Source organism: Cyprinodon variegatus, unplaced genomic scaffold (assembly GCF_000732505.1).
Source record: "Cyprinodon variegatus isolate N-32 unplaced genomic scaffold, C_variegatus-1.0 Scaffold428, whole genome shotgun sequence".
NCBI classification, from domain to species: Eukaryota; Metazoa; Chordata; class Actinopteri; order Cyprinodontiformes; family Cyprinodontidae; genus Cyprinodon; species Cyprinodon variegatus.
This window is the reverse complement of record NW_015150881.1, coordinates 122,472-138,118: the sequence shown is the minus strand read 5'-3', so window position 1 is coordinate 138,118 and position 15,647 is coordinate 122,472. Positions and strand designations below refer to the sequence as shown.

At 38.7% G+C, this 15,647-nt stretch overlaps 1 protein-coding gene across 2 annotated transcripts in view; it reads left to right on the top strand.

The window, feature by feature from the left end:
* LOC107093494 (neuronal-specific septin-3-like) overlaps positions 1-14,920 on the top strand; it is a 20,774-nt gene extending 5,854 nt beyond the window's left edge. The window contains exons 1-10 of one of the 2 annotated variants that reach the window (XM_015388588.1): positions 58-230; positions 3,341-3,733; positions 3,818-3,946; positions 8,052-8,133; positions 8,289-8,426; positions 9,294-9,411; positions 9,532-9,627; positions 10,722-10,818; positions 11,046-11,097; positions 13,188-14,920. In XM_015388588.1, coding sequence (XP_015244074.1) covers positions 3,343-3,733; positions 3,818-3,946; positions 8,052-8,133; positions 8,289-8,426; positions 9,294-9,411; positions 9,532-9,627; positions 10,722-10,818; positions 11,046-11,097; positions 13,188-13,317 — 1,233 coding nt within the window. In that variant the 5' untranslated portion in view covers positions 58-230; positions 3,341-3,342 and the 3' untranslated portion in view covers positions 13,318-14,920. Of the gene's footprint in view, positions 1-57; positions 231-3,340; positions 3,734-3,817; positions 3,947-8,051; positions 8,134-8,288; positions 8,427-9,293; positions 9,412-9,531; positions 9,628-10,721; positions 10,819-11,045; positions 11,098-13,187 lie in introns of those variants that run through there. The other variant, XM_015388589.1, reaches the window with a different exon arrangement.
* Positions 14,921-15,647: the final 727 nt, after the last annotated feature.

Below are 15,647 nucleotides of genomic sequence, written 5' to 3'. Positions count from 1 at the left end.
GAGTTGCAGTGCGCATGTGCGCTGCATCTCCCCACTCCCTCTCCTCTTGTCGCCTTGGCAACAGACAAAGAGGGGGGGGCTCTCTGACGGCCAGAGGTGAGATAGAAAAGGTATCGGCGCTCATCACATGACCCTCCTGCTTTTAGCATCCCTGCGTTGAGGTTTTGGGAGCATTTTACTAAACAGCCCGCTTTCTCTCGGAGGACGTCTGACGGACTGAACGGGATTCGGTGAGTTTAGCGCTGCTGATAGGGAGGGTGCTAGCAGCGGGCTAACAGCCTGCAGAGACAATGGGGTCTGCGGGGATGGAGCTAACCGCATATTCGGAGCCCTTTATAACTCGCGTTCAAATAACCAATCAGGCTGCATTAAACGCCCCCGTTTACCTTTAGCCTAATGAGCTTCCATTGTGTTAGCAACATCAGGTGGTGAGGATCCCATCACACCTAACAGGATATCAGCCTGAGGTGCTGAAATGTTCCTCCTAGAGGAGGGGTTATGAGAGGGTGAAAGAGGGCAGAGCTGTGTGATGACCACTGGCTGGACTAACTCAAAGCGACAGCTGCTGCCTCACTGACCTCAGCTTCCTGCATCTGGGAGGAACTGAGGCTCTTCCATATGCATGGCTCAAGTTGCCATCAGCATCTCTCAGCCTCAGCTTGTCTCTGTAATGATCTGATGCAACCAAAGGCTCATTTTTCCTCTGAAAGTTTGACTAATCTGGGCTCCTTCCCCAATCCTGAGATTATGCATCATGTATCTGTACTGGATTCCAGCTTCTTTTTTACTCATGGGCGGTTCTAGACAGGGGCCAACAGTGCCACTGGAGATCAAAAGTACACACATTTGTTACTTCAGTAGTAGTATACATACCGCAGGTTAAAAGTTGAAGTATCAGCTTGACTCTTTATTCAAGTAAGTGAAAAAGTACGTGCTCCAAAAACTACTTAAAGTATAAAAGTATAAAGTAACCTTTAAAAAACACAGACAGATGCCACTATATGAATTGAAAGAATTTTTCAACTATTTAGAAAAATTCTTTGAGATAGGGCCAAGGTAGATGAAGATGGAGCCAATGATCTGCATTGGATGGCGCACATGACGTGAAATAAATATGTATAAACATTAAACCGAAGCCAAGAGTAACGAGTAACGTTTGTTTTAAAAATGTAAGGAATAAAAAGTACAGATACTTGTGTGAAAATGTAATGAGTAGAAGTCAGAAGCAGGAAGAAAAATAAGTAATGGAGTAAAGTATAGATACTTAAGTACAGTAACAAAGTATTTGTACTTCGTTACTTGATACGCTATATGCGCTAGAACAGACATGGTTACTTATAGGTCCTTTGGATCTATTTCATTTTTTTTTCTTTAAAAATTCTTTCTTTTCCAATTCTTCTCTGTTTTTCATTCTTAAATGTGATAAGGTGATAGATTCAGTGATATTGAGATGGGATCCCAGCTTTCATCTGCTAAATATTTTTTCAAAACAAATTACTCTCATTTTTACTGCTGAATTTATCAGTTTTTCTTGAGTTCTAATTCAGATTTTATAGAAAACAGTAATTTTAACTAAAATGTTGTCAAAAACATGTTAAATTCCTAAGTTATGAATGTATATTGACCTAATAAGACATAAAATTTTAATTAAACTGAATAGAAATGTCACTTCATGCAGCTCTCTTAATCTATTTGAATCCCTCGCCCTGTACTAAAACAATACCATTTAATTTTATCCAATGTTAAAATGTTTCTATCTATTAAATCATTTAATGTATGTCAGTCACTAAGCAAAGCACTGCTGCCCAAGATGGAGCTGCTGTGGTCAGTTATGAAAAATAAAATAATTTGAAGCAGATTAACCTCTGGTTAACCTGAGGAGGCCAAACTGGTGGCTTTGAGAACAACAGCAGGAACCGTGCAGTAAATATTCCAAATACTTCCTGGGACATGTAGAGAGAATTTTTTTTTACAGTTCATTATTTGTACAGTTTTTTTGCAAAACAAAAGCTAATTTAGGGGTAAATAGTCCTTTAACCTGCTGGAATCTAAAAAGGGATCAAAAGTGCCTCTCCATTACAGCGTGTACCAAGTTAATGGTCAAAAAAACTTGCCAAATCAGATCCAAAATTGCCATCTTAATCCCCAAACCATTTTGGAATAAAAATCCAAGATCTAAGCCAAGTGGAAGCCAAAACACCTGGTTTCTAAATAACAAAGATTTTTGCAAATAAAAATATTCAGAGATACTCCTGTCTGTTTGCTCCAACCTTGGGGAACAATACAGCAGAAGATGGAGTTTTATTCTCTTTCCAAAAGGTTGTTGTACAAAATACTGACAAGGGACATTGCCAAGATTATAACAGTGGGGATTTTTTAAGACAAATGCGAGGATTGTTATCAAAAAATCAAGGCATTATATCAAAGCCTTGTTTTTTTTTTAAGAAACATCTGTGTAAGAATATCCTACAAAATAACGGTAGAGTTAATGAGAGGCTTTTCTTCCATCACCTTAGTAGGTGGTCAGTAAGTGCAGGAAATAATCTTTGTAAAATCTTTGAGGTCACCCTGTTTTGCACTACTGATTCCTTTAAGTATCTGTAAGATGACTAATTTCAGCTGCAAAATCTCACAAACCCTCTCCTTCAGATTACTGCATTTTACATGTTTACTTGACCGAAAACAAGCAATGATGCTCAAACTATTAAAACTCCAATATCTAGGGCAATATCTAGGCAAGCGCAAAAGCACATTGCGCTTCGATCCCAGAGGTTCTGAGTTCAAGCCCCATTCCCACAGACTGCCACATTGGGTCCCTGAGCAAGACCCTTACCACACAGTGGCAGCCCACTGTTCCACAAAGGTACGGGTTAAATGCAGAGAGCGAATTTCATGTTCTTCTGACATTGTAATGAAAACAAAGCTGAATTCTATTCTATCTATTAAAACTCCAATATCTGTTAAAACTGTAATATTTAGCAATTTGGATTAAAGTACCGCCGCCATTATTTGCCAGACAGTTAAAGACAAAGAAAGATTAGAAAAACATGACATTTGTTTGTGGGGTAGAGGGATGAGGCCTTTAAGAGGTAGGAGTTGATCTTGTGAATGCATGCTGGTTGGGCTTAAGCTGTACTTGGACCAGGCTGTTCCAAAGCCTCTTTTTATGTTAAGCACTTCAAAGACATAGATTTCTGAAGTGCATGTTAGTTTTAAGCCATTGGTTTACATTTTAAGCTAGCTGAAAAACTCATTGCTTTAATACTGAGCACAGAAGATGTTCAATACTGGCCTACTCTTTGGTCCTCTCCTCAACTATAATGTATTTCTGTCTCTGCAGACATGTCCGACATAGTTCCACCAGAGGTTAGACCCAAGCCAGCCGTTCCTGCCAAGCCCCCGAACGTAGGGGCTCCCTCCCCTTCTAGTCCCTTTCCCCCCCAGGGCCCAAGTGTCGGAGCGGGCGGCGTTACTGCTCCTCCAAGTGCTATTCCAGTTCCCATCGGCGGTCACGGTGCAAACCTTGCTGGCATTCACGGTCACAGTGTGGGCCACAGCGGCGTTCATGCCGGGGGTCATGCTCCAGCTCACAGCGGGGGTCAAGGTCACGGAGGCTCTCACAGCTCCAGCGGGGGCTCCGCTCTGCTTGGCTACATTGGCATCGACACCATCATTGAACAGATGCGAAAGAAGACCATGAAGACTGGCTTTGACTTCAACATCATGGTTGTTGGTGCGTCACAATAGATCACATTTCTCCCATTTATATCGTCTCTTTAGCTTATTCGAATTCTAACCTGCATCAACTCCCCTTCAGGTCACAGTGGGCTCGGCAAGTCCACCCTGGTGAACACTTTATTCAAGTCCCAGGTGAGCAGGAAGAGTGCAGGATGGTCTCGTGATGAGAAGATCCCCAAAACCGTAGAGATCAAGTCAGTGTCTCATGGTGAGTAAAAAAAGAAAAAAATCTTCGCCTTCCTTCAGAGCATTTGGTTTATTTACTTAAAGGTATAGTGGAGGATGTTCGTTTTTCACTAAAATAAGTGGTCCTCTTAATTGTCAATCATTCTAGCGATATTTTTACATAAGGCCGTCCTACGTGCTTGTCCCCATTTTCACTTACCAGTGGTGAGTCTCATGTAGTGGAAAAATGTTTAATCTTTTGGAAAGTAAGCTTGTGTGAGCGATGCAAACAGCCACTTTTTAACAGAGCGTGCACGAGGAGAAATGGGCTCATGCATGCTACAGGGTTGTGTCAGGTTGAGTGGAGATTTTGAGGACCCAAATGCAGAGGCAGGGAGGCAGAGGTGAGTTCTTGAAGATTTAATTGAATGTTCACAATCAACTGAGGCAGGAAGCCAAAAATCTAAGATAAAAATGTAAAACAAACCGGAACCATGGAGATATCGGGGAAAACGAGCACGGGGAGCTGGGGAAAGACGAGGAACCAGCACTGAGGAACTGCACAGGGAGAGTTTATATAGGAGACTGAACAAAGACAGGACTAATGAGCTAATTAGGAGCAGACGTGAAGAGAGGATTCTAGAAGGGAGCTAGGGAAAAGAAGACCAACACAAGAGGGCGACAGAGGGCAACAAAGAAAAACCTAAGAACTCAAATATATCTAGAAAACACAACAAAATAGGAGTTAAACCAATAAAAGCAGAAAACATGGAGCAAAGTAAAAGTGAAAACTCAAAAGAAAACTTAACAGAACCAAGACCGTGAAAAACCTCGACTATACCTATATAACATTATAAAGAGAGCAGCTTCAGTAACGTTCAGTATAAAATACTCAGTCTGCTTTAGGCAGGGAGAGGAAGGGTTGTTTACTTGAACTCTGCCTTTGCTTTCATTCCCAAGCTAATCAGAATAAATCAACTATATATGAATAAAGGGGAGGTAATTAAACGAAGAGACTTGAGTGATATTTGTCCAGTTGGGCAGATAAGCTTCATGACGTAGATGGTGGGTTTCAAAAGATCAGTGCTGGAGGCTTTTTATGATAAGGACATTTATATCTGCCGCTTTGACTCGCAGCTCCTAATTAAAGATCAGTTTCCCAGGAGCCGTAATTAAAAAAGCCTTTTAGCTCTGTTGGTTTTGACAAACTTGTATACTCTCATCTTTTCTCTTAGCATCACTAACTCTGCTCTGCTGTTTGTTTTCTCATGTCTTCCAACAGTATAGCCAATACTTTATAGTCCAGTGCTGGAATATATATATAATAAAAATCCATGTAGCGATCCATTTATATTAAGAACCACTGGAATCTTGGGGTTTCATTTTCTGCCTTTTAAAATATCTAAACAAACCCGTTTTCTCCGTGTGAATTTGAGACAGCAGGATGTAAACACTTGGAACGAAATGATGTAAAGTGAAAAAATACCTGATGGGATAGTTTCCAGCTAATTAGGCTAATGAGTAGCCGCACAGTAACCTGATAAGATATAAAAAGAAACGACCCACAGAGGCTGCTTTGCTCAGGAATAGACAGTAAGAGTTCACTACAGTGAGACACGGTTCAACATTATGTATTTTTAAGGCATTACCTTCAGATATTCCTTTTTTTGTTTTCCTTTTCAAGAAAGCCCAGTTTCTAGTTCAGACAGATGGTCTCACAGTGTCGCCGAGCCAAATCTGATACAGTGCAGAAATAATACATGAATCACTGACTGCAGGCTGTCCAGTCATTGAAGCAGTGAAGAAACCCACAGCCTTACCCACTATCATGCTTTTGGTCTACAGGATGTATGCTCCAAAATAATCCCTCTCTACACTTAAAATTGATCAAACCTAAATGAACTAAACTCTGTTATTATTCTAATTAATTATCGACAGAGTTTGACCTCTAATCCAGACAGTAAGTAATGCAGGTTTATTTAGTTTCTATTTTTTTGGTTTATTTGTAGAAACTTTAACCTGGTTCCATTGCTCTTTTTTGTAATCTGTTAATCAAGTAGTCCTGGATTAAACAATCTTTCAATATTCATAAATAACAGCAGTCAGCGGATTCTTTTTGGAGCATCTCTACTGATAGCAGCACAGGATCAACAGATGTGGTGTTTTCTCAACAGTTTGAGAGAAATATGTGAGAGAATAAAGAGGAGATGAAAGGGCACATGATAGGACAGATATATGATCACACTTCAAGATGAGGGGATAGATCAGTAATAATCAAGAGAATATGTTTGTAAAACAGAAATCCAATGTAAAAGCTTTTTTTGTTGTTTCTTCCTATTTAATTCCCAGAAATCATCCTGGAATAGTCTTTTTATCATCAAGTTTCAAGATGACAACAGTATAAATTGCGATAGGCAAATGATCGATATCAATATATCTGATAAAACTAATTATTCTGAACTCTGATTCAGAACTAAGTGAGTAAGGACAGGATTTAGCCTCTCAACCTCCTGAATTAAAAAAGTTTGTAGTAGGGTGAGCGATTTTTAAAGGTTTTTGGTTATGTTTACACAGGGTTAAAAATACTAGCCAATAATAAAGCAATATCTCAGAGAAACATAGTCAAACCCACAGACACAAAAAAAATATTTGTTGTTAATAATGAAACAATGCAACAGAGACTATTTTTCCCACCAATGTGTGAACAGCATGGTTACCAAGCAACCAAGGTTCACTAGACCACAGTGCTGTCCCATCATAGAGAGAACATACCGCACCTCCACACCAGCATTGGGCAGTTTGTTCCTTGGGTTAGGGTTACGATTACTGGAGACGATCTTGGTGGCTGAGTTTCAACTGACTGCTTTACAAATGTGAGGCATCGTGCCTGCGAGGAAATCTGCACTGTTCAACCGCTGCTTCCTCAACCGCTCATCCACCCAGCAGTGAAAAGTTCACCACAAAGATAAAAGTTTAGGCAGCAGCGTCCTTCTAACATGAACAATTTCTAAGATGACTGAGAACCTTTTATTCTCAACACTAAATTAGATTAAGTGTGCATCGTCTAGCCATAAAAACCTACAATCAATTTAGCCGCTACATCCGATGTCCTGCGGTTTTACTAGATCTAATTGTGGGTTAAACTGTATTTCATAACAGCATGGAACGCGGCTCAGCCAAACACATTCAGGAATGGGGAATACCTGGTTTACAATCATCAATATTGACGGCTATGAAGGGTTTATATCATGATACACTTTCCAGTCGAACAGACACAGCCCCTAGAAAAAAATACAATTCACATTATCCTCTTATTTCTCAGCCTGGGTCAGAATTTATGATTAGGACAATATTCCCACCCTGGTCGTCAAGATCCTCTCAGTGAAAAAAGCTACAAAAAATAATAAAGTTATCTGTCTGTTAACTCAAGCTATTTGATGTCTAGTTAGAGAATATAATTCCCAAATGTTGTTCATACTGGAAGAAAAAACAGGCTTGTGAAGTAATTCTTATTCTGAAATTCAAAGTTAAGTTTGCAGCTCCTAATATTGCATTCTAGATAAAGTCAGGTGCTTCTAAAAACTTGTTTTCCATCTGTTAATGAAGTAAAAAAAATAAAATAAAGGTAATGTTCAGTAGTTTGTTGGCATTAGGAAACTGGAATTGTTATGATCTTAGTGCTGATGACTGGCCTGATTTCTCATTTCATCGTTAGAGGAACATTGTTAGTGTTCCTTTAACGACAAAGCCCCCCACCTCCACCTGAGCAGCCTGGCCCAGAGGAGCTCCCCCAAGCCGCCATCAAGTGTCCAGGTGGAGGGACACAGATCAGGATGAGGAGAGGCTGGATGTTGGAGCTGGGTCTGTGGCAGTAGAGAGCTTCCAACAGGCTGCTCAGCACCTCCTGTCCTAATACTCAGCTCAAATAATCTGGCTCTGATGACTGGATGAAGGCTGGTTAAATAGAGCCTGAAACAGGTGAATCTGATGAACGGTAACGAGAGCTGGGCGGAGCTAGGCAGGTGAATGAAATGAGTAATTAGGCCAGTCATCAGCACCAAGATTATGACAAGATTAGACCAACCTGTGTAGATAACATGGTTTGACTCACCAGGAAAATCCATCTGTCTCTACTTTTATGGTTACAGTGATTGAAGAGGGTGGGGTCAAGATGAAGCTGACAGTTGTTGACACTCCTGGCTTTGGAGACCAAATAAACAACGACAACTGGTAAGTTTCCTGACTAACCTACCATGTTGATATCAGCCTGATGTAATCTCGACCCAAAAAACGATCCAAACCGTGATGAAAACATAACATTTGAGCTCCACAGAGCTGCAGTAACATATGTTATCTATAACAATCGTGCATTTTTTCCCCCCTAGCTGGGAACCCATCTCTAAGTACATCAATGAACAGTTTGAGAAGTTCCTGAAAGAAGAGGTGAACATCACCAGGAAGAAGCGAATCCCTGACACCAGAGTACACTGCTGCCTCTACTTTATTCCCCCGACTGGCCACTCGTGAGTAAAACTGCGGAGGAAAATCCCTGTTTTTGGCTGGGAGCTGCCTGGGTGGCACCTTGACCCCCTGAATGGGCTGATTATACTCCCGCAGTAGTGTGTCGCTGTGAGCTTGTTGCAGATATTTTTGATTTATGCCCAATATTTAAGCGTGGTCTGCGCTTTGTTATTCCACACCACAACGCAAGAGGTGGTGAGGAAGTGAGGGCAAGTTGGTGCGACAATGTCATGAGGGCGAAAAATAGCGGGGATACAAGTGGAAAAAAGGGTCCCAGCATTCTTGCACACCTCGCTCTTCTAGCTGGTCCATCTTCACGAGTCGTTTTTCCACAATGGCGGTCATAAAAACAAAACAAGCTGGTAAGGTACCAACCAGGAAATACAGATAGTGTAGAGCGGATTTAGATTTGACCAATCAGAGGCCTCCTGTCTGCAGCACTGTCTGCAGTCACCTACAATTTCAGAGAGGTGTAGCAGAGTTTCTGTGGAAGGGGCGGGTGCATATTTGCATTCACTGCGAGACACATGCAGACGACCTGGTTTCTGAGTATATATCAGCCTTTAGGCGCCCCACAATAAGCTGTTGCTGACAACAGGGAAATGGCTCCTTAATGGCTGCAGTCTTTCGTAAATCTGTACCCATTCTGTAAATGCTCTGATAAATGTTGGGCCACATCAGGTTATAATTCTTGGGTAGTTGGTAAACAGAGAAGTAAAACTGATGCCGTGTCTGAAATATTGCTCTGTGCTGCCTCCTAGTGTTAGTTATTAGTGTGTTATCTTTACTTTTTGAGAGGGGTGAGCTGTTCTAGAAACCTTTTATAATGCAAACGTTCAGTTTTTATTCTGTGTGTGTGTCTGTGCTAGTCTTCGACAGCTGGATGTGGAGTTCATGAAGCGTTTGAGTCACTCGGTGAACATCATTCCTGTGATCGCAAAGTCTGACACAATGACCATCGAGGAGAGACAAGAGTTCAAACAGCGGGTTAGTTGGATCATCACAGACGATTTGGGTCACTTAACAGATGATAACTGGTTTTATTAGAAATGTGTTGGGGTGAAGAAACTGTGAGCTGTTCTGTCTTTGCATTCTGTTTTGGCGCAGGTTAGGAAGGAGCTGGAAATGAACGGGATCGAGTTTTACCCACAGAAAGAGTTTGATGACGACATCGAGGACAAGAGTGACAACGACAAGATCAGAGTGAGTTCATCCTTCCTTCCTTTCTTTCTCATCTATTTAATCCCAGTAACACTTTTTTTCAATTAAAATCCACTTTTAGACATTAATAATTTATTTTAGCGATTAGTTGATTTTGGTTATGAAGATTTCATTTTTAGAAAATCAAGATTTTTTTTTCAACCATTGTGCTCCTTGGGCTTCTATATCTCAGTGACATCAGTTCTTTATTTTCTATTCTCAGATTTCTACTCATAACTGATAAACTGGCTCACTGTTTGACACCACTAGCTGCAAAGATTTGGTTATAGTTTCATTGTTTGTTGCAAAACAGAAAGCTTTTGTTTCATTGCCCTAAAAATTATGGTCAACTCCCAGAAGGGACGAATTTAATAAAAACTATTTTCATTTGTTTTTCCTTTTTGTATTTTTTGTTATGAAACATAAGCAAGGAAGAAAAAAGATTAATGAGATTTGGTTGGAAAGAACCGATTTGTTGTATGAAAGATGTACAAATACCAGTAGATGATGTTTATTTATATAATTTGAAAAAATTGATTATTTGAAAAAGAAAAGTAATAGTCATGACATGTAAAAAACAGTTTTCATTCAAAACCATATTTTTTATTATTTAAAACAAAGAAAACAATTGGTGTTATATTCACATTTACAAATACAATGCCTTTCCTGACAGGCACAAGAATACAGCTTAAAGGATATAATTAAACCATTTTATTGTGATGATCTCAGCATTATCTGCTTAATGTTGCAATAGCCTGAATGAACAGCTGACAGCTGTCTAAAAGAAAATTCCACCTTCTTACCACCTCCTTGATTTTATTTTTGCAAACTTTGCTAGCTTTGGGTTTTCTTCAGATGCGACATTCACACTGTAGAGTGATGTTTGTGCCACTGGGAGCCTTTATGTTGCGTTTAACAAAACTGTTTCTAGCCAGTCTGTCTCTGGTCAGGCCAATACAAATGAAAAGTTGTTTGAATTCGGTCACATTTTTGTTGTAATCCATTAGAGGTGTGAGACGCAGGGATACTGGAAACACTTTTTTTATGTAAAGAACTTTTATCAACGCTGGATTATTGTGAAATCTGTCTGTCTGCAGGAAACGATGCCCTTTGCTGTGGTTGGAAGTGATAAAGAATACCAAGTGAATGGTAAACGAGTCCTGGGGAGAAAGATACCGTGGGGAATCATAGAAGGTGAGCAATGTTAATGACTTTTTGGTGCTTTTGCCATAAAAACATATCAAAATGAAATAAAATCTGTTTATTTTATTTAGCCTACAAAATATAACATCATCTGAAGGGACTTTACAGATTTTATTCAGTCAAATCATACCGATTAGTTAATTTGCCTGTTGATTGCATCCAGTGAAAATTGTAGGGTTTATTTTTTGATGTGTTTTTATTTTCTGTTCTTTTTTCAGTTGAAAATCCAAACCACTGTGAGTTTGCACAGCTGAGAGATTTCCTGATCAGGTAAGTCTGCCTTCTGAAGCATATCTAAACCCTGCCCCGATAAAAGATTTAAGAAGTAAATAAAACCTGAAATCAACTTTCTTTTGCAGATAACTATTCTGCAATATTTGGCCAAAAATCTCAATGCTGCCCTCTGTGGGTTGAAATGTGGATCCTGCAGTTAAATGTATTGGTTAAAAACCAAACAGCTTAGTACATGTCAGATGTTCAGCCACCGTAGCCGTTAAGGTTTAAAACCATCTCTCTCAGGGCGCCACTGCAGCCATGATAGTGCTTTAATTTAGATCATTTGGTCACACATTTGCTGTCGCTTCATACTGACCACACCTCAAATTAAGTCCCTCTGCGCCCTATGCTTTGCCAAACTGTCCACTTTGGTGGCATTTTTCATTTTTGTTATGCTTTCAGTATTAAAGAAGTTATTGGATGAATTTTCTATTTAGAATGATAATCATCTTTCACATTTTTTGGTAACATTTTGGCACCACATCTTTCCTTGCAACCATATTAAGTTATCAGCTGGACATGTTGGCACCAGTTGTTGGAAACATCTGAACTGAAGCAGTTCAAGTTTGCTACATTTAGATAACACATAGCTTCATATCATGCAGTAGAGAAAATGTTCCGACTACCAGGGTTCTGTTCTAGGTTCATCTCTGCCCTCCCCCAGATATGTCTCTGAGCATCAACATCAGGAAACCTGGCAGCTGCTAACACTATTATCCTCATGATACCCAGTTGTTCATACAAATGAATCCACATGGCATAGAGCAATCCGCTAAAATGGTCAGAAAGCAGACATTGTGCAATTTTCAGTGGTTAAATAAAATTTATCCTGAAAGAATTTATTTTTTGCTGACAAAAGAAATGCTAAGAAGCAAGCAAACACATTTATGTCCAAAGCCTAGAAATATGCTGCATTCCATTCCTTCTCAAATGTCATAATTTCCAAACTCTGAGCAGAATATTTAAAAGAACGTTGAAATGATGATTCAGAAAGTCGAGGCAACAATACCTTACCCGACTTCTGCACTAAAAATGGCGGCTGCTTGTGTTAACAGTAGTTAAAGGTGACAGCTAGAAGTTTAACTTCTCTCTGCCAGTAAGTGGTCCACTCTCATTCTGTACTGTTTTGGGTATTTTTGTGAGGTTTGATTCTGAGAAATATGAGGCTGAGGATCTGGGAACCTACTATTCCTATTGGTACAGGATCCTCTATGTTGGCGTCACAACCAGAAGTAAATACTTCTTTGATCCCATCAAAATTAATAAAAAAAAAAAACATTTCTTTGCTTTTTCTTGATATTTTTCTTTCTGTTCCACTGCAGATGTTCTGTGGAGTTTTTTTGTTTTTTTTAAGTACCAATTTGATGAAAACCTTGTAGCTCTGACCTTCAAACTGACCTACTTTGTTTTTTGTACACATACTACTCTTCACTTTTAATAAAACAAGATGTTTCAGTGCTGTGAAAACACTTTGTAGATCACGGTTTTTGACTTTGTTATGGTTTTAACTGTTACAATTGTGACTATATTGGATCGATGAGATCCCTAAGCCTCTGAGATTGCGTCACTCTGACCTCCTAGTTTGGGTGTACATACATGGAATCCAGCTAATGACCTGCTTTGATTTTACCAGTCATGTAACATTCTAAAATAGACCGAACAATTTTGCATGACTGACTGAAATCTGAAAGGAAAAGCCATTAGACTGCTTTATAAAGATATCCAATTTTTCAGGTATCTTCCCTCCCCTAATGAAAACTACACTCCTGCATTTTAAATGATCAAATAAATGCTGTTTAATAAATAGCAACTCATTATCCCATAGGAATAGCATCAGTGGTAAGCTTTGACTGTAAAACAAGATCAACCTGAATAATTAAGCAAATACTTACCACAAAGTGAAACTTTACATAAAATGATAAGCACTGATTTTTCTATTTTGTAAATTAGACATGCCAAATGAGGAGATGTATTTTGACTTGTTTCTATTACTATCAAGTAATCAAATGTTTTTATTGTTCAATTCAAAAGATTGAAATGACCTTTGAACTGTGCTATTTGTTTTTTGCACAACCTATCTGCAGGTCCCACCTGCAGGATTTGAAGGAGGTCACTCACAACATTCACTACGAGACGTACCGTGCCAAGAGATTAAACGCCAACGGAGGTCTGCCCCTCATCACTTCGAACGACACCCAAGAAAGCAACCTGTAGTCAGTCAGTGGCAGAATGGGTCAATATAAAAACATCGCAATGATGCTCATATAGGAATCTGTAAGATTAAAATTATAGGATTTTTTTTTCACCCCAGCTTTGCTGCATGAGTGAAATAACCATTATTAGTCTGTAAAACTCTGTTTGCCTCCTTTTCCATGTCAACCCATCCAAAGGATGTTCATTTTCCCGATTTCTGGGGTTTTAATGACAAATCTGTGATATACTTAGGTTAGGATAATTGATCATTAAATTACAGAAGTTCCCTCATTCAGCCTATTTTCTTATTTCCAAAATAATAATAAATGAGGAGAATACATTTAGTTTGTATTTAACAGCGAACATATCAAACAGAGCTTGGACAACCACTCCAAAGACACTTTTACTTAGTTTTCCTTCTAGATTATCCCTGTTGATTATTAATGGGAAGATACAGTATTGTCACCAATCAGGTGTTGAACTACAACAATGAGCCATAAATGTACAAAGTATCACCTCTAGTTAAATGCTCTGCTGCATGTGAGCCGTATTACCCAACCCTTTGTTTGAATCCATTCTCTCTCAAATTTCTGCAACATTAGTCATTTCTGTTTTAATTGACCCATCTCAAAGACACTCGCTGTTTACCTGCCGGTATGTGTTGTAACATTTCTTTAGTATTTTGGTCAAAGAAAGCAACAACAAAAAAGCATAATTTTGTGTTACTGTGTGGGAATTAACTTATTAGAGAATAAGGAGTCCAGTATTCAAGTCTGAAAGTAATTACCCATGCAATCAATACTTTTTGAGCTTAAATGTAACATATATTCTAAAAATTATAAGTTATTTAGTGAAATAGATTTAAATAGAAGTTAAATGTGGCTGCCATAAAGATAATAAACTGAGATTTGCTATTGAATCAGCAAGAGATCAGAATTGGCTGATATTCCCTTATTAGTGCTGATCATTGACCAGTAAATACAATTATTCAGTTCTTTGTATTTAATGCCATAAAACTAAGACTTTAATTATTTTTTTTTTTGGGCCTGTAATTTGATGCACTTTCTAAAAATTCTGCACAGATGAAAATGTAATAATTTTTTACCATCACCAATTCTAAACTGCTGCCACTGTCGGATAAACTGCAGCACGTTTGCTTCCTATGTGTTACAGTACAAAGGAAAAATAATCAGTAGGTAAAGAATGCCTGAATGGGTAATGATTAGGAAACGCCTGAAAAAATTCGAATCTACTTGAGCCCAGTTTTATGTTTATAGATGAAGCTACAGGACCTCATGTCAGTTAAACAGTCACCAAGAGTTCATGGTAATTGGCTTTAGAAGCCAAGGGTCGACTAAAATGAAATGTCCAACAGCAGTTTAATAAAACTAGAAGCAAAAAGTGATGAAAGGTGAAAATTATGTGTTCTACCGTACACTTTCCTTTACAGGTTTTAATAAGGAGAAATAGCACTATAGTAGGTTTTATGTGTATTTGCATTAAGGGCCAATCTAATTTAAATGTTTTAAAATTGTGATCAAGGCCCACCTGAAATTCCTCTGAGGGCAACACTTAGGACAGCACTGCTGTAGAGCTTTAGAAATTTGGTTCATTATGAGTTTTCTATTTTAAGGTTTTCATTTTGTGAGGCCAAGACGAGTAAGACATTGTGCCATCACTTTTTATTTCTTACCTTTTTGGAAAGAAAATCTCTAAAGTGCCACATTAAGAAACATTATGGAAACAATTTACAGTTTTAGGAAAAACAGCAGCAGCTTGTATTGAGATTTTGCCTTTTTAAATTCTCTGCAGCTGGTGCTCAAATGCAAAAAGGATCCCTTTGTTAAGACTTACTGTCAGGACATCTTAACAAACATAACAAATCCACTCAAAGAAAAATATTGTCTTTAATATTCCCTCACCCAGCCTAATTAGTTTTTTTTCTTATTGTGTCCATGCATTATAAAATGGCAAACAAGAGCAGTATCACTTGTTTTCTACTGCAATGAATGAGGCTAACTATAGTATCTGCATCAGTAGGAAAGATGCAGCTCATCCAGCAAGTGTTCACTGTATGAGAACATTATGCCCCAGCAGGGACACCTTGTGGATTTTTATCTAGATTAGCGTAGATTCAGATGGATTTTAGTAATTGTGAATATTTTACACTTAAATGACAGGATTTTAGATGATTGCAGGATTTATTCAATACACTTATCTTTGCACAAAGGTTATTTTCTTTTAATCACACTCTCTAACTCAACCCTCCATGGTGGCCACTACCAAAAACATATTCCACTTGCATTGCCTATTTTATTTTGCATTGCAGAGAACATGCATATAGAAATATA